Source organism: Pholis gunnellus (genome assembly GCF_910591455.1).
Source record: "Pholis gunnellus genome assembly, chromosome: 19".
Lineage (NCBI taxonomy): Eukaryota > Metazoa > Chordata > Actinopteri > Perciformes > Pholidae > Pholis > Pholis gunnellus.
Window position 1 is genome coordinate 14,661,606 of NC_136546.1, and position 19,983 is coordinate 14,681,588.

General features: G+C 41.9%; 1 protein-coding gene across 1 annotated transcript; it reads left to right on the forward strand.

Moving 5' to 3' along the window:
• Positions 1–6,543: 6,543 nt before the first annotated feature.
• LOC306711824 (E3 ubiquitin-protein ligase RNF19A) lies at positions 6,544–18,563 on the forward strand (the record flags this gene model as incomplete). Its single annotated transcript, XM_079180869.1, has 9 exons — positions 6,544–6,696; positions 7,350–7,837; positions 11,279–11,484; positions 11,631–11,778; positions 13,532–13,694; positions 14,133–14,247; positions 17,155–17,286; positions 17,576–17,846; positions 18,227–18,563. 9 exons carry the CDS (start codon positions 6,544–6,546, stop codon positions 18,489–18,491), a joined length of 1,941 nt encoding a protein of 646 aa, XP_079036995.1. The 3' UTR covers positions 18,492–18,563.
• Positions 18,564–19,983: the final 1,420 nt, after the last annotated feature.

Consider the following 19,983-nt stretch of genomic DNA (forward strand, 5'->3'; position numbering starts at 1 on the left):
GTGTGTGTGTGTGTGTGTGTGTGTGTGTGTGTGTGTGTGTGTGTGTGTGTAGGCTGAGGTCACTCTCATGCCTCTGAAACCCGCATTGCTGATGTGGGCTTGTGTCCAGTGAAGAGAATGAGATATTTAATAGGGTGTATCATCAGTTTTCCCTCAGCTCAAGCAGAACTCAACATCAGACATCCTCTCTGATCAGTGATTGCATAGCAACAGCTTGTTAACAAGTGTCCTCGAAAACCCGCTTCAAAACTGAGGAGATAACATGGTTGGGATGATATGGTTCATTCAAAGGACAAAATGAAAAAAAATAAAAAGGTGGCCCGTTTCGTGCCTGTTTGGCTTTTCAAAGGGGGAGAAATGCTTCAGGGCAGATGCTGGTTGTGTAATAATCCCATCTGTCATTGAGATTGTATCTGTCATCAATAGGAACAGTGCCACAATAAACTCTATAACTTATAGACAGTCATTTGTGAAATCAGAATCAGGCCATGACAACCCAAGAATAACTTTCACATGCACAGTGCATGTGCATTTTGTCCAGATTTATTGCAGAAATTGATTCATTTGAGAACATTAAAGTCATGACCTCCCGTTTAAAATGTAACTTACATTAATTATGTTTGGATATGACATTCTCTTGTCGCAAAGCCAACTATAGGTCAAATGTTACAGTGATAGGGCGTCACTCATTTAAAGAGTAACATCACTGTGTCATCACCTGTAGATGAATTAATGATTGTAAAAAAAAAAATCAGTACAAGCTGCTGCATTTTGAACTTAAGTATCCTTCATAAGTTATTTAAAGTGCTACTCTTCCATAAAGTTGGGGACTCCCAAGAGAACAATTATAAAAAAGAATGTTAAAATTCGGAGAAGCAGAGCCAGAGATGTCCTACATTTCCCATAATGCTCCCAATAGTATCATTTCATGTATCATTCACTGCCTGGTAAATAAATGCACATGTCTTTAGAACTCCAAGCCTCCAGTTTGTAACACATGTTGAGCCAGAGTACTTGGGACCGATTCTAAGGACCAGCTTTTCCTGAAAAAACTCTCCAAGCTCAAGCTGAGATAACCCCGGTGACATCATCAGGGTTCAGCAGTTATTCATGTGTAAGATTGGTCGAATGCCCCTTTTCGAAGTTTATTTTTTACCTTCTATTACATTACATTAGAAATGTGTTTGAGTGTGTGCTGCTTTTTGTTGTCGGATTAGAATTTGTGTGAATCTCCATGCCGAATCATGTCAACAAGACTTCAGCCAAAACCTTTGTACATTATGTAATGATGCCCGCTGGTGCTTTTGGCCAAGGGATCAGTTTTCTTTTGCCTGTTGGAAATAAATAAAAAAATGAGGGTTTTGCTGCTGTGAATAAAGAGTGAGACGTGTGGCCGACGCTTTTGTTAATGTGAGCTAGCGTAGCTAATAGTACACGGATTAAGTGTTGGTCAGTTGTAAAGTGCTTCAGCTGGTCACAAGGTCAAACGGTCATCTTCTGGAAGTCCTCCTTGAGTTAGACAGTAGAGATCCACATCCTGGAGACACACCTGTCCTCACACTGTGGAGACATGATGTGTGGTTCAGTAAGTCCATAAACGTTATATGTCAATTATACAAATCATATGACTAAGTGTATTTTATAAAACAGTCTGTTGTACAGTATAAAGCCCAACAGTAAAACTGCACAGAAAGGTACTAGAGGATTTCTTTTTTCAGGACTAGAGTGGGTTATTTCTTTGTCTTAATTCCCATGGGACTGAATTCAACATATAACTGATTCTTACCCTCTCCAGTGGTGTGGCTACTTAACTCTCAGAGGTACTGGATGTCTCCCAAACCTTCAGCAGCAGGTTACAGTATGATTCACTTTGCAGTTTTACTCATGTGTACGACACATAGCTTGAATGAATACTTCCAGTGTTATCACAGTTATTCAAAGTCATTTAATCTCATATTTCAGGTTAGAATTAAGGGGTGAAAAAAACCTTTATTACTGTGTGCTCTGGCACTGAAAGAAAGTTCGAAGGACAGATTGTGAATTTGTCCTTTAATTCTCCGTAATCCCCTGAGACGCCTTAAGAATTTGAATTCTTGCTAAGGCCGTGTTTCCGGAGCGCCGGCGTCCTATACCGTAAAGAGGGTAGGTCAAATCTTTAAGTGTGTCTTTGGCCTCAGGAGCATTTTACTGTACACACACACACACACACACACACACACACACACACACACACACACACACACACACACACACACACACACACACACACACACACACACACACACACACACCACACACACATTCAAGAAATAAATCATTAAGCTGTTTACAGAAGATGTACTCTCGCTTTCCGAGCAGCATCTGTGTCCATCCCTCGTGTTGTTAACTATGTTCCCCTGAGACTTCTAAGGGATGACATTAAATGCAGCAGGACTCTTACTTCCCCCTTAATCTTTCCGCCCCCCCCCCCCCCCCCCCTTGTCATTGCACATATACAGAGAGAGGGCATAAAGTTTGTTCAACATGATAATAATAACACAATCTTCCTGTTATATCTAACGGGTAAGAGGATGTTTCATTATTAGTGCAGCTGTTAGTCTGGATTTATTTTTGACATAAAACTCTCTAGCAAATAGAAATTGACACCAGGAGGTTTTTGGACTTCGTCTGTAATTTCCATCTCTGTATCCACATAATTCAAATGTGCTTGTGTGTTGGTGTGTGTGTGTGTCAGTGGTCTTTGTTTCTGCAGTTTCTGATGGATGCATGATCTGACTCAAGATGATGATGATGATCCATAACGATGCAAGGATTCTCCGCACAGATTGTAAACAAGACAAATGGAGTGAAAGAACATATTCTGTGATAAATGGAATGTTTGGTCAGATAAAAAAAAAATGTAAAAAAAAAGTTCTACCCAGCGGTGACTGGCCCAGCTTTCGCCTTACTTCGGGAAACACTTAATTGGATGTCCAGATCGTTCCAAGTCTGAGTCACTAAACCCTTGTAGAATCTGGCAGCCATGAATGGACCAGAGCAAGCTCATATTTGGTCCTTTGGTGCCAAAACTCAGCAAAGTTAGCCAACACTCAACAGTGAAATACAATGTTTGGATAATGTCATAATGTCATTGTTTCATCTGATATTTAATTGACTCCCTATATTTATGTGTGAACCTTCAGTACAAAGTCCCCCATTGTTTATATTTCTGTGTATGGCAATGTTATCATTTAGGTTAGAAGATTCTCGTTGATATGATCTTCTGTCCGGTCTGATTTCATATGAACAGTCTGTACGAAGTCACTGTCTGCCTGTGGCTTTGTCTTTGCTCAGCTATGTAAGAGCATGAGGTTTGTGCAAAACAAACATTTCTGACTATTTCTGATGGGAAACTTTCCCTCACAGTGACAACTTGTCTAAGTTAAGCTGCAAATAGTCTTTTTTTAACTGCTTGGCTATCTGTCTTTTTAGTGTGGAGGGATGAGCCACCAAGCAATTCAAAAACGCCAAATTCCACGTGTGCATGTGTCTACTCCTGCATGTATCCATATGCGCGCGTGTGTGTGCGCGCGTGCGCGCGTGCGCGCGTGTGTGTGTGTGTGCGTGTGTGTGTGTGTGCGTGTGTGTGTGTGTGCGTGTGTGTGTGTGTGTGTGTGTGTGTGTGTGTGTGTTTGAGCGTGTATATGTAAACGTGTAGATACACTGCAGAGACAGTATGTGCGTTGCATGCAAAATTGAGCTCTTTTGAAAGTGTTATGTGTGTGCTTGTGATGTCTTCGTAATTATGTCTATAAATAAACAGCAGCACAGTGATGTGTTCATCACAGAGGTCGGCGCTTCGGAACCTTTTTCTTGTACTAAGAAAGTTAGTCCCTGTGGAATATGGATGTTGAGGAAATTCAGGCGGATGCACAACACAATGGCTGGGAATCCGATGCAGAAAAGCTGCGTTTGGTAAAAAATGAAACATGAAATATGTAAAGCCTGCACACAAAGGTTTTTCATGAGAGAAATGAGTCTGAATTTATAGGTACGACTAGAAAACAGTTGTAGCCTTCTAAATGTTGGAAAAAGTCAAGTAGACCTTTGAACAAACACCACTGAGCTGAATTTGTCAGCACAGGAAACCGTTTGTGAGAGTTGTATGGATACTGTAGCTGTGACTTTGATATTGTATCCTCCGTGTTGTCTGCCTGTGTGAAACGGAACGCTTCGAATGTGTTCACAAACGCCTCTTGTCTAGCCAGTTCATATTCCTTTAGTTGTCTGGAAGAGGACCAGCACTGAAAGATGTTGATTTTAATCTGTGTTTATTAGCAATTTGTTTCACCTCTAAAGATGTAGTGTGTCATCTGGCACTCTTCCCCAGTCGGTTGTCATCTTGACAAATTAAAAACCTATTTGAATATTTGGTTCATACATTTGAAAGGGATTTCATAGAAGATCCTTTCAAAGAGGATCTTAACGTTGTGTGGCTTTTTTAGCAGATAATTAACAAAAACAGCTGTTTGTCAATGTTCCGTGTATTTCAGTGCACCGTTTTGTTATGTTATGCCGTATCGGCCAAATTGTATCACAGCAAAATACAGTATTTCCAGCAGAGCTACAGTGGAAAAATATCTTGCATTTAAAATATCAACGGTAATCATCAGTTTATGGTGCCAACTTTTCAAAGGGCAAGAATGTCTGTTCTGTACTCTTAAATTAGCATACTGTATATAATGATGTGCTGCTGCAAGAAGAGCCTGCTATTCATGGGGATTTGAACATATCCACAAGACTAGAATATAAATACTACTGCAACTCTCAGTCTCTATGCAAGAAGGCAGGTTAGGCACTGCAGTGTTACATAAATCCAGACTCTTTGTGCATCCCTGTTAGAAGAAGAATGAGGCATACCCTGGCTCTAGCCATTCCAATTCATTTGATATAAAAAAAAAAACTTTTAAAGATAAAAGATTTGACTTTAGAGAATGTGAAAACAGATCTTTAAATAGATGGCAATCTATCATCACTCCCTATTTCATGCCGTGTTCTATGGTCCGATTTGCAGTAGCGTCAATATGGAGACAGCTATTTTAATTGGTCTGGGGTTGCATGAATCACCTCATGCTCTCTTTGCTCTCTGGGCCTGATTATGAACGCTCGCCTCTGCCTAATGGAGACAGAATGAGTTGTCTGTACTGTCTATCACTGCCTCTCCTCTGCGTCACCCTGCATCTCCCCCGATCCGTTCTGTCAATCCAGTCACAACTCTCTCTCTCGTCCGTCTGCTCTTTGTGTCTCACGGCTGTGACCTTATTGCTCATGTCTCAGACGGTGTGTCGGCCAGGCCTGGTCACAGAGACCCAAACCCTTTAGTGTCTTATCTGTTCGAATGTTTTTCATTATAAATGGCTCTCAATGGATTTTAGATCGAGATTTCGGAGTTAAGTGGCATTGCTTGTGCTTGAAATTGCTGTTTTTGTGATGTAAGATTTTTAAAATGTAGTTCCTGTGTCTGCTTCGGTTTTTTTTATTAAATGAGAGAGACTGGGCTCACTAAAACATGATATATCTTTTATTTATGTGGAGTCGTTTTGCAGTAATTAATATTAATATAATATAACAAATGAAACCTCATAGCACAGATCTATGTTTCAAAGTCCTGTTGCTTTTGTGTTCTGTATAATAGGATTCAGAATTTGCAGCCATGGGGGAAAACAAAAGTTCATAGATGACATTTATATGCATGGGGTTCACAGAGGGGGTTTTCTACAAGAAAATGTTAAAGAAAGGACAATAAAAGTTCAACTACAGTATGAATCGAAGCAATCTGCAGCTGATTACATGCTAAACACCAATGATTTAAAAAGTGTTATTACATTTCCTTACTCAGTTGTAAATGGCATTGATGTAGGGCTGGACAATGGGGCTTAGATACTCACTTCCCAACCTTTTTGTTCCTGTGAACTCCAAAAACAAAGAAATGTGTACTTGTAACCCTTCGTCACCAGTTGCATATGTCGACCGGTTGTGATCAGTAAAACCAAAGAGTTAGTTTCCTTGCTATTTATTACTGTATTTCAATAGTTTTTTGGAGTCATTTTGTGATGTTTTCTTTCCAGGGTAAGGGACTGCTCGCGGTGAAGAGGAGGCCTAAAGCGATGAAGGACAGTCGGCCAGTTCAGGACTAGCTCGGACTGAGGGAACTGCAGTGGAGGTGGAGGAAGAAGAAGAGGAGGAGAGAAAGGAGCCTGAAGATCACATGACCAGGCCTCGGAAAGGTTCCAAATTAGTGATGTTCCCCTCGGGCAGGGATTACCTCCTCCCTGTCGTCTGCCTCTCCATCTCTCCCGCTCTTCCCTCCTCGCATAGCAGAGCAGCCGCCCAGCTCCAAGACTTTGAGCTGTGAGAGCTCCCGCTGCACACCCACCCACGCACACACAAAGCTCACACTCTCTCACACAAACACACACACACACACACCCACACACTTTTGCATCCTGCTCATGGTCGTTGGCCTGCCCTCCTCAGCTGCTGCTACCGCTCTAGTCATAGACCATGAAGAGGCCCAAGCAGCAGACGGGGCCGCTGAGCTTCCTGAACTTCTTCAGCAGGAAGCCCAAATCGGAGCCAAAGCCCGAGAGGCCAGTGGAAGCCTGGCCCAGAGAGGACGTGGCCATCACCCTGACCCCGAGCGAGCATCCAGAGCAGGTGAGACTGAGCATGTAATCCCATATTTATCATATTGTTCCTCCAAGTTTTGTTTTAGCTTCTGGTAGACTTGGTGAGTTTTAGTTAAGCAGTTTTTTTAGTTTCCCTAAAATGTTTGACCTTGGTTTTATTATATTACAATCTATTAAAAAGTGTTCTTGGAGTTTTATCTGTATTGCTGTCTTTGCAAACACACGGACAGAAATTAGCATTTGGAAGAAAATGTACTAATATGTCAGGTATTTTTATATTTGTTTCATTATTCTTTATGTCTATTTGTTGCCAGAATCAAAATGTCTCGTCAAAAAGAAAGCTGACGAGGCTGTAGATCATTAACTTTAGCTTCTGCTTGCTTCCTCCCTTTCTCATACTGTTATAGCCCAAATCCATTAGAGTGTTTATTCAATTAATTGGTAATTTAGAGAAATTATGTTGCCTAGAAACCAAGTACACCACGTATCCACCTACACACTCAGTAATAATGATTTCCACTAGAAATGTGAGGATATTCCATTTGCTTTTTTTGAATTTCTTAATATAAACCATTTTTGTGAACAGCGGCACAGTACCCTCCCAAGTCAACCTGTGTATGAGAAGATTTTTAATTAATGTGATTGGCTTTGATAAGTCAGCAGCTCTGTAATGGTTCACAGGACCTCAGCGTCACAGCAGAAGAGGCTGGAGGAGAAAGAGGAGAAGGAGGAGGTCCGCCTGCAGCGGCGGCGGCGGCGGCGGAGGCGGCAGGCGAGGACGGTGCCACCACAGCTGAGTGCGTGGGCGGGGTCGGCAGCGGCTCCACTGGCGTCCTGTCTGTCTCCTCCTCCAGCCAGGAGCAGCTATTGGATGAACACCTGGAGGAGTGCCCACTGTGCCTGCTCAGTCAACCACGTTGCCACTTCCCACGACTCACCTCCTGTTCCCACCGAACATGCTCCGACTGCCTCCGCCAGTACCTGCGCATCGAGATATCGGAGAGCCGGGTGTGCATCGCGTGCCCGCAGTGCCCTGAGACACTGGCGCCACTGGACGTTCAGGCCATCCTGGATGACCAGGCGCTGCTGGAGCGCTTTGAGGAGTACCAGTTGAGGCGTTTCCTGGCTGCTGATCCAGATACACGCTGGTGCCCTGCGCCTGACTGCAGGTGAGAATCAGAACACCATCAGTGGGTTGCATATTAAAAGATGTTACCCTTCACAATCACAAATAATTACAAAGACCCTTTTTTGGTGTAAAGATAGTTACCGAACAACATTGAGAGAAGATCATTTAATAAAGGTTGAATAATGAAAACAATGGCTTCTCTAGATTGTCAAAACTTTTAGAAAAATGCACTTTTTTAGTGACATATTTTAGTCACGCAGTAGCAATTCCCTGTACTGTAATTACCATGAGACAAAAAAAAAAGAGAGGCCTATTTCAATGTTACAATATGGCAGTTCTTGTCAAAACGCTGTCATCCCACCACCGGCTTTATGTTGTAAAACACAAGACTTGGAGCAGCTTTTCAGTGTCAGAATGATTGACGGGGCTTTGAAAAGATGAAGTGACGGCAACAGAAAGCTCAGTTTGAGCTGTATATGCATCCCAAGGCTGTGAAAAAGTTTGATGCGACCAAAATATTTCTGCAGATCCTAAAACAAAACGGACTGGTCGCGAATGATGAAGCAAGCTTCTCTCCATTTTGTATCTACAATAATCAATGGGACTACATATAGTAACACCGAATACATGTTGCATTGGGAGATTAAGGAAGAACTTCCAATGACATGATAATAAAATAGTTATGTGCCTGGCGTGTCTCGGTCCATTTGACTTTTTCTTGATCCCTGAGGAGAACTGGCTGTTATGTGGATTACATCATGTTACATCGAGATGTTTAAAGCGCAGCTACAATGTAATTCCATCGCAGGATCGATCGAAGACTTCATCATAAATGATTCAGGGAGAAAAACACTGAAGAAATATATATTAGATGTGGTTTTTTTTTCCCATTCCCACAATAGACCACAATGCAATGCAACCACAAGACATGTTCTGAGTTAACTCATCTTCTCTGCTGTCGTTAACGAAATGTACAGACACTGATACATCGCTGGATCACCTTAATGTTCAAGGAGGGGTAACAGGATAGGGCTGCTGATGGGAAATCATAATGTGTGTGTGTGTGTGTGTGTGAATATTTGTGGTCAAAAGCATGCATGCACCAGGGTTCAGCGCTAGACTGTGTGTCTCCACAACTGTCAGAGATCACAGCCTGGTCATGATGAATGAGTGGAGCAAAAATCAATAAGCCAATCTGTCTGATGCTGGTGAATTAAATATAACTCAAAGAAACAAGATCAGATTTCTAGAGCCTCTCCTACAGATCAGCAGAATTATGACTCGCACATATTTAAAAAAAGGTTTACATGTGGAGGTCAGTGGAGTTTTATATTTGAATTAACGAACACTTCCCACATAGAGGAGCCTTTGAAGATGTGACCGATTACGTAATCTGGTCACGGTTGTGGTTTGTGTTCCATGCTCCCAAACATACACACATTCCTCGAGATCTTAGTGACAGAAGCTTAGCTGGAGATTATGTCGGCTCTCAGAAAGTGTGGCAAAAAGTGGTTCTTTCTTTGTCGTGTTTTTGCTGCTGCACATGTGACGCTACTAGATTTTTCAGCGCACACAGACAGAAGCCGCAGTACAAGTATATCAAGAGCAAATCTTTCCGTGCCTGTGCTGATGTCAAATACCAGCGTTTCTTATCTAACATAACCATACTCTAATGTTTGGGGAAGGATTTTTGTCTGTGTGGTCTGTTTGACGGAGCACAAAGTTTACATTAACTTCTCAACCGTGATCTTACTGTTGCTGCAGAGCTCGCGTATCGGATTGATCTGAACAATATAAAACATTTTTGTTTGAATTTCTGTCAAACTTACAGTTTGTCAATTATATAACAGTTTTCCTGTAAACAAAGTTCTGTTTCCATTCAGTTCCTCCCACCAAAATACATTGTGTGTATCCTTTAAGCCTAACACATACGTAGCTTATACTTTTAAAGTATTTTAAGATTTTATTGACTTCCACTTAAACTCTTCTTATACTCTACCATTTGCTGTCACACTGCTATGTTTCTGTGTTGTCTGTTGTTGTTGTTTATTAGCTGGATCCTCATTAGCTGACGCCTTGGTGACCGCTAAACTTCCTGGGGACCACAGAAAAGACAACATAATACATACAATACAGGACGTAAAGCATACAGTTAAAACGGTACAGTCAGAAGAGTTAAAATAGTTCAGTCAAAGTTCTGTGTGAAACTGCAGATCTATGTGTTGTGGGACCAAGTGCGTGTGCGCACGCATGTGCAACCACGATACAAAAGAGGATTATGTGACGTCGCAAATAGTCTCGAAGTCAATCATGGTCGAGTATGTAACTTACACGTCTGTGATAAGGAAGCTTGAAGCCTTCACCACACATTCACTGAACTTTTGAAATGAAAAAATATTTGCAAATTCATAGATTCGGGTACAAAATATTATTCAAATCAGAATGTTTTTAGATGTCTGAAAACATTTCTGTGAGGGATCTTTTAACAATTCATATATGTGTATAAGGATGTGTTTTCCAAAAGGCTTTAGGAAAATGTAGATCTATCTACAAGGGCAAGAAATAAAAGTGCACCAAATTTGATTGATATAAATCTTAAATTATAAATTGAAGTTGACTGTTGTTGCTGTGTGTTTTGTCAGAACCTCATTAAACATCTTTGCATGACGAAGCGTATATACAGTGTTTTATAAACGTATGGCGTTCACAGATACCTGGAAATGTGTTTATGGATGAGCTGGTCCACGCTAGCTTTTGTTGTTCAGCCGTAAGGATTTAACTTGAAAATCAGACACAAACTGTTTTAAATCTAGTCCGACACCGAAGTGGTATCCAGGCAGCAGTGTAATTATCCTCTTATGTGTGTGTAGCCCTCAGCCTGTCTGATTCATCACATAAGGCTGGAGCTGCTAAAGGAAAAAGCCCGGAGGAGCTTTTCAAATACTTCACTCACGGCTGCTTTCGCTTGTATTTGATCATTAATCGCATGATCTTTTGAATATTAAAATTTATGTTAATGTCCTTTCCAAGGAGTGAGATTAGGTCCACGGGCGTCAAGCTCCTTGTTATCGTCATAATGGCGTCTAGAGATCTACGGATGAAATGATTAGTTGAACTGTGAAAAGCGGTCCCTCAGACACTTGAATTGTGATTTACTGAGGCACACAGTCAACAATTGTACTGTTTGTGAGCAAAGGCAACAATGAACAACTCAGCTTTTCACAGATATTCCAGTCAGCCAACCAAAGCTGTGATGTTTAAATCAAACGGCAGCCACTGCGAGTCTCAGCTGAAGATGTCAGGGCAACAGGGTGGAACAGTGAGTAGGAAGAGCACCTGTATTTAAATCCTCCCAAGACGCCTGATGCTGAGATCTCCTTTTTATTAAGAATCCCGAAAAGCAAAGAATTCTCCTTTAGGGACATATTCAGTATGTCCCCCTCTATCATGTTTTTATTGACAGTTTTTCCTCTCTCCTCAGCTATGCAGTGATAGCTTACGGCTGCGCCGAGTGTCCCAAGCTGAGCTGTGGCCGTGAGGGATGTGACACAGAGTTCTGCTACCACTGTCGGCAGCTGTGGCACCCCAACCAGACGTGTGATCAGGCCCGGCGACAGCGAGCCCGCCACACCTCAGGCGGTCACGATGCCTCCACGCTGTACGTCTTCAATGAAGAACCTGGAGGAGGTGAGACGAGCAACTGCTGTTTTTTTTTGTGCCTTTTTTCCAAATCTTTTGTGCCAGGAGCCAGAGGATTTATTGTTAGTGTCCTATGTTATCATGGATGAATGTGTATTGCGGACACCCCTCACATATTAACTCTGTTGCTGAAGATGCAGAGGAGATCAAAGCGTGCCCTCGCTGCGGTGCCTACATCATGAAGACCAACGATGGCAGCTGTAACCGCATGAACTGCACTGTGTGTGCCTGTCAGTTCTGCTGGCTGTGTATGCAGGAGATTACCGACGTGCACTACCTCAGGTACTCACAAACACGTTAAGACACCAAACCCAAAGCACACATCCAACTAAACAATGTAAGTTTGTTTACCTTGAGGTCAGACAATCGCATGATTAGTCGATTAAGCAATACCTAGTCTGAGATAAAGAAAAAAAACTGGGCCAGTCAGCAAGGCACGTACATTATGTCATTGTCTCAAGGCCGCGCTGCTTTGAATTCATCGGCTGAGCTTCCATTGATTTTTCCAGTGCTGGAAGGGAGTCACTGCTGACTTGTCATCAATTAATAAGCTCTATCTGCCTCCATATTTCCATGCGGCAGAATATGTAGCTCAAGCTACGAGGCTAGCTAGAAGCCGATTAGCTACATTTGAAGAAGTGTCTCGATGTGAATGGATTTTTCATCTATCACTTTCATGATGTTTTTATGAATGTCTCGGATGAGAAAGAGGGTTTTTGTGTTTGTCTGCATGAGCCTCATTGTGTCTTAACACCCTTCTTCTGTTCTCTCCCCTCATCCTTGGCTGCCTGTCACACTTCACATTATAGTGAGCACCCTAAAGAAGCTTTTAGCATCTCGCAACAAATCGACCACTTTAGAGCAACAACTCAAATACCTTCCCATAATCCCCCCCCCCCCCCCCCAGGCTTTTAGAACCCCAAAGTGACATTTGCTGTTGTGATACGGACGCCTGCTTTCAGAAATAACATAGCCTTGAGGTGCCATTTGTGTTGCTCATATTGTCACTGCTGCTCCGACAACTTAATTGCTACTTGATTAAGACCAAACAGCGTTATTCAGTGTTGTACTGCTCTCCTTGGCAGTTAGAATTACACCAAAGGCAGATGCTACATTAAAGAAGCACTTTAAGGCAACACTTATTGTACCCAACGTCATATTAAGTGATCAAACAGCAGCACGGAAGATAAGTGAGTGTGTGATAGTAGATGCAAATTACTCTAATGAGGACAAAGCTGGAATGAGAAATGCAGATGAGGTCATTCAGTTTGGGTAATGATGTAACGACAGCAATGAGACATTTAATATTGTCAGTACTTATTTATTTAACTTGCTTTTAAAAATGACAAATCATTCAACATCGTTCGGTTTGTGTCAGAGTTGCGAGGGCTGCATTAAGCGTTCGGATCATTATGGGTGTCTGTGAGTGTACACACCATTTGTGTATATTTTAAGAATGAAGTTTGGCATTTGAGCTTAATGCTAACATGTTCAGCAGGTAAACATTTATTATTATTATTTACCATGTTCACATCTTAGTTTAACCTGTTAGCAGGCTAACAACAAAGAAAAACAAAACAAAGGGAATATGTCATTAGTTTGGCCGGTATTTTGTCACAAAACAAAAGTAATCGTCAAAAAAAAGTCAAGGCAGGTCATTAGAATTTGAATCTTGACAAATTTGTAGCACATTTTCACAGCAATCTATCCCATAAAAAATAAAAATCACAAGCCAAAAATGTCAACCTCATGGTGGCGCTAAAAGAAACGTCTGTTGATCACTCAGCTCATTAAGATTCATCCTCAGGGTCTGTTAAAAATTTCACATCCATCCAATAGTTTTCATGATCTTTCAGTCTGGACCAACGTGGAGGACAGACTGACAGAAACGAGGTTGCCACCCATACAGCCATAACGCTAAAATGGCTGTATGTTTTTTTGTTTTTACCATTTATTTTCAGAACTGCGTGCATTATGATGTATATATTTTGAACTCCTATCTGAACTCCCCTGTTGTGTTTCCTGTGTGCCTCAGTCCTTCAGGATGTACATTCTGGGGGAAGAAGCCGTGGTCTCAAACCCGCAAGGTTCTGTGGCAGGTGGGCATGTTGCTCGGAGCACCGGTGGTCATCTCCCTTATAGCGGGCATCGCCATCCCAGTCATCATTGTGGGCATACCAATCTACATGGGCCGCAAGGTACAAAACAACCAGTAAATCCTGTGTCACGTCAAATACCTTTTTGAATGCATGTGCGTACTTTTTGAGATCCTGGTTGAGTTTGTGCATGTGTCAACAAGGACAGCAGACAGTCCAGAATGTGCAAACTGCTCCACTAATGGCTGACTAGTATGTTTAAAGTGAAATTATTCATGGCAATCATGGAATCAAGTGAATAGGAAATTAATGGCACACCCACATGCAACTTAAGCATGCACTTAATATTCATTAATTGCATCTGTCTTTGTGTGTCTCTGTGATAGCTTGAGCGGTTCAATGAGGCTGGTTTCCTTTCCCCTCGTGCATGCAGGGTCGCATGTTTTAGTGGACATGAATAAGCGGTGGCAGAGAAGGAGAACAGCAAGAATCAAATTAAATTTCCATCATCTAATTTGTGTTCTATGTATTGCCTTCTAGGTCCATGGTCGCTGTAAGAAAAACAATATCTCAGGAAGTAAGCACTACTTGACTGTGGCAAGTGGGGTGATGATGTCAGTGTTTGTGTCGCCGGTCATAGCGGCTATCACTGTGGGTAAGGAACAAAACGACAACATGGCCACCTTCTGTACTGCACACAGAGAAGAGTGATTCAATTGTAAAAATGAAAAAAAAGGAGCTCAAATTACCACCATGTCCTGAGACAGAGCAGTTTAGGTCAGACACCAAAGAGGCAGCATATGTTAATCATCTTTTTTTTTTATTTGATTAATAAAGCTGTAGTTCAAATGAAAACGTCTAATATCGGAGGGCAGTATTCATGTGGATCAAAGAGCCATTAAAGAAGAGATGATTAATGTGGGTTTGACCAGCACACTGGCTTCTAGCTGTGGAGTGTCTCGGATAATCCCTTCCATAATAATGAGTGAGGAGTCTAGGATCAACGAGAGAGAGAGAGAAACGCCTCCCCTTTCCACACTCAACACACCATTTAAAAATAATATTAAAGAGTTAGTTCAACATTTTAGGAAATATGCTTTTTTTTTCAGCAGAGCCGAGCTTCCTGTTCCTCATGTTTTCGTCTTTGTATTAAGCTAAGCTAAAGAGCCACTGGCAGGAGCTTCACAATTACCATACAGATATGAAAATGGTATCGTTCTTCTTGAAAGGAAAGAAAATGAACAGATTTCCTAAAATGTAAAACTATTACTTTAAAGGGCGCATATCATGCTTATTTTCAGGTTTATCCTTCAAAGAAACACGTGTCTCGTACTGTTGCCTGTGTCTGTATGTCCCCCTCCCGAAAGTCTTGCAAGAAAAGCATGGCGCTCCTTTCCAAAGGTAGTTTGCAAGCTGTAGGTAGAAATACTCAGATTGGGGCGGTATATTCTAATTAGCCTGCGTGTGACATAGGAAGGGGAGCCACATCTGAATGGCTTGTGGAATCACATGTTTTCTGATCCAGGCAGCCCACAAAGTCCTATTTCACAGTTTGTGGGTTGTTCAATAATCATGAGATGAACATGCATCCAGGCTTGATCCAGCATAAACCTTTACAGCCATATAACTACCCATGCGCTAGGTTTCTGTATGCAAACATACCACTTGATTTCATTAACGCACTCGTGCAGCGCAAAGTAGCGTTTTGATGACTCAGGCCACGTGCTGCTGTCGATAACGTTCATGGCCGTGACAGAAATCCTCAAGGCTTCAGCAGCTTCTCAGCTTCCCTCTGCGGTGTCACGGCCATCACTGAACCGCACACTGATGGGCCCTCCCCACACTCAAACGAATTTAGCTGCACTCTACTTTTCACCTTCACCTCCCACCACCTGTGTATCTCTTCTTCTATTTGCATCCCTGTCTCTACGCCCCCTTGGTCTCATTTCATTTTCTCTCTCACAGCACTACAATTGTTGTTTTGTTTTTCATATTTCACTCAAAGCTCCCTGTCTTGTTGTTTCTCTCTTTTTGACTCAAACAGACACACACACACACACACACATCCCCTCTGTCTGTGGACTTTTTGGTTGGCAGGCTCATCCTCTTGCCCTGGTTTCACCCTGTTGCTGAGTCAATAGCGCCCCGGTGTTCCCGCTGTGTTAATGATGTCCCTTTGTTTGGACGGCACCGCTTTGTGTTACCAAATTCCTATCTCAATCACAGGTTGCATAATCACACAGCGGAGGGAGGCTGCTGCTCATCGAGTCGTGTGACTTGTTGAAAGTACTTTTGTGACGGTTTTGAAGGAGAGTGGGGATACATCTAACTTGTGATGTTCTTATTATGAAGGCCGATGATCTATCGCGACAAACACAAAATGAAGAAGACATGCATTTAGATGCAGTCATTTCTTACAATATACCGGTTGCTGTTTTGCTTTTAACTCGTATCGTTCTAGTGTCCAATGCAGGGCCACTCTCATGCGCTTCTCCTTATGATAAATGCATATTCAACTTACAGTATACTATATGCAACTAAAGTTTTAAACATATTAACAACTTAAATTGTCCAGGAGTGTCCCGGACAACATAACAGCATCTCATAGAACACAAAACATACAGGTTTTAAAACATATAACACTGACTTACAATGAATTGAATAAAATATGATGAGAATGAATGATGAGAATAATCAAGATTCACAGATCACAGAAGATCAAAGCCATGAAATGAGATAAATAACAGCAATAAATATACAAAAACATTTAGATATGCAGTAGATTAAAATAAAAACATAAAATGCGTGATCGGCTTGTATCCAATTAAAAGAGAATAGATTCATAAGCGTGCAAGGAAATAGGTTCCTGAGAGAAGATATAACTTCCTGGAGCGTAATCAATATCTCCCAGTATTTGAAACAATACAAGTTGCATCAATATGGAGGCTATGATGCCAAGAAAAGCTTTATAGATCAGTGTGTTCCAGAAACTTTATTGTGTGCTGTGCACAGAGACGCAGGAGGGGATCCCTCTTGTGTTTATTTGGGGTATTGCAGAACTGGTATGATGATAAAACTGTTTAAAGGGGCCGTCAATTTCACATGTCGTAAAATGTTAAAACATGAACATAAATGCATTTATCAGTCACAGGGAGTACTATTATATCATATGTGTCTTCTGTGGAAACCAAGTCTGTCATTTACTCAAGTTACATCTTGGTTTCGGCTAAGAGACTAAAACAGAAAGACTGCAATACACTTTGGGAATGTGGAGGATTTATTGGGCATGGAGGGTCTACCAAAAGATAGTGTCCTGTTGCATTATGGGAAGTCTAGAATCCAGTATCTTTGGAGCCTGATCTATACCAGAGACTAAAAACCTGGACATTCTTACCTCTGCTGCTTTTGGTTTTGACCATTTTCTCTCGCAAGTCCCTCCCCTCCTACTTTATTGAAGTGCAGTACTAAATTGCAAGGGTACTCTTTCTCTTTGGCACAAACTCAAGACCATGTGAGAAATGTATTATGAATTGTTTTCTCATGCTTTTCCGATTTCCTGCAGGTGTGGGTGTGCCGCTAATGCTGACTTATGTCTACGGGGTCGTCCCCATGTCGCTCTGTCGGAACGGTTGGTGTCGACCGCAGAGTGAGCCCCCTGAAACACACAAAATCCAACTGGAGGACTTAGCCAGCTGTGAGTACAGCATTTAAAGGAATAGTTTGACAATTTGGGAAACACGCTCATTCACTTTCTTCCCAAGAGTTGGATGATAAGCTGTTTCCAGTCTTGATGCTAAGCTAAGGGAATCATCTCCTGGCTAGCTTCATATAATAAACAAAAGTTAATAAGTGTATATCCTAAATTATAGAGCTATTCCTTTTATAACTTTGTAGTTAAGGACTCTTGACATCAGTACTAAGTGCATTGTAATTTTTGCTCCAAAGCGCGACCTGATCTGATGAAGTTTCAACTTCTCTTATAGATCTTCTATTCTCTCATGTAGTCAGTGACCACTGGACAGGTCAGAATAAAGCAACGCCCAATGACACCAGCGTCCAGGAAGTCAGAGTCAGTGTACAGGAAGTGGGCGTCCTCCCCAGTACAAGCACCACGCCCCCGGAGCTAGATAGCTATGAGGAATTGGATGAAGCCACACAACACCACGGATACACCCTGCAGGACAGCCAATCAGACTGCCAGGTGGTTATTGTGCCTGACAGCAAGCGCGATGACACACAAGCGCTTGCTTTGAGGTAAATGTTGCCTTTGTCTCTCTTCTTCTCTGTTTCTACTCTACTTTGTGTTTAGTGCTATTTAGCAGATCATTCTAACACCCTAAAACTAAGATGGTGTAAAGTATGTTAGCGTTATTTTTTAGCATGTTTGCGTTTAGCATAAAGCACAACTTAAGTACAGCCTTACAGAGCTCCTGGCATGACTGTAGACTCTTCGTCTTGTTTCTTTAATTATTTTTTGGAAACATATGATACCTATGTTTAAGCATATAATCCTGCTGTTCATCTAACATGTGACTTCGGCAGATTTTCACAGTCAAGGCATTCTTTGCATAGACTTGATTTTGATTGCCTGGCAGCTTCGTATTAATTTATTTGTCTTTCTCCTGTCACCACAGGGAAGGAACCAATATTGAGGTCCGTGTGGAAATTGAGACCCACCCCAGAGGCGGCCGCCAGTCCAGCCTAAGTAGCATCCTGACTAGCCGAAGCTTGTCAATGGAGTCCCTGGGACACTCGCAGTCCCAGTCCCAAGACTACATGTGTGCCTCAGAACTGGAAGGAAGACGAGAGGGAGAAGGAGGAGAGGAGCAGGAGGGAAGAGAGAAACCAGGAGGGGATGAAGGGACAGTTTTCCCAGTCTTTGAAATAGACGGTGTATGAAGTCCTCCAATGCAGGCTTTGTACTTGGTTGGAGATTTTACAGAAATATAGAAATCCATGAGCTGACATGTCACTGGATTGTACTGAAAATCGTTGGCCAAGGCCACCTCCTGCTTCAAAGACAGGCCCTCCCACCAGTTGCCTTCTAGCTCCAGCCTCTAAGGAAGACGCGGGTTTAGAGAGAGCAAATGAAAACCGTGTGCGAGTGTGTGTATGAGACAAATAGCATGAGACTATGACATAAGCATTGGAGGGGGATAGACTGTAAAGCAGACAGGATAGCATCCATAATTGCATCTAAAGCGGAAGTGACTGAGAGCATGTTTTTTTTTTTTTCTATGTTGTCCTTTCCTGAAAGAGACTACCTTATACCCCATCTGTCATAAATCTATTTCATGAGACTCTCTCTTCGTCTGGCTGTACTTCTACACTTCTTTCAGTGACCTCACCTCCCCTCCTTTACAAATAAAGAGACACCCACAAGCATGATTTGTTTTATGGGGGATTAAGAATCTATACTACTGTTGTGTCAGCAAGTAAATATCACATGGCCACGTTGCAGGACAGTAGGGGTGATTTTTATTTTCTACCTTAGAGAATACCTCCAGCATTTTTAGATGCATTGGTCACACCTTTAATTGGACAACTTTAAATTGCCGAAGCATGCTGCACTGTTACTCTTTTGTGAACCCAGTTGAAAATGACATCTGGAAACTGTTGAAGCCTGTAACTGTTGCTCTCCATTGGAGTAAAAAAGTGCTCTGTGACATGGCAGCGATTCTTTTGACTGGATGGCTTTGAAATACCATTAATTATAACTATTGATCTCAAATCCACAGTCTTCCAGGGACACAGACAGGAGGCAATGTCACTTTTGCATCATTTTAGTGCAGCTTTTAGCCTTTAAGAGGCTATTACCTTTTAAACGGCAGTCTTTTTCTAAAGAGTCTTAAATTTAAAAGTAGCTGCATGATTCTACTACTTGCTGTGTATCCAGGATTACACACACACACACACACACACACACACACACACACACACACACACACACACACACACACACACACACACACACACACTCTCACACACACACACAGACGTCCACACGCACAGCAGTCTGTGTAAATGCAGTAGTGTGCGCAGCTGAGAGCATTAAATATAAACTAAAGACCCTCTCAAATGATCACAGAGCACCAAAATTACAACAGCAGCATGCCACCTCAGGCTAAACTCTAATAACCCCCACTAGATGACTTATGAGGAATACATGACTATACATTCTCTGCTTAGCTTCCTGAGTGTGAAATACTTGTGAGAGATTAACTCGGACATGAAATGATAACCTGTGCTGGGTTGTGGAGAGAAATGAAATAAAGATTTCACCATGAAAACACAAAACACAATGCATATTTTGTGTCACAAATTGATTTTTCTTCGGTGGAAGTTCAAGTGAAGAGTTCGCCGTTTCCTAATATGGCACAATTGTTGGCAC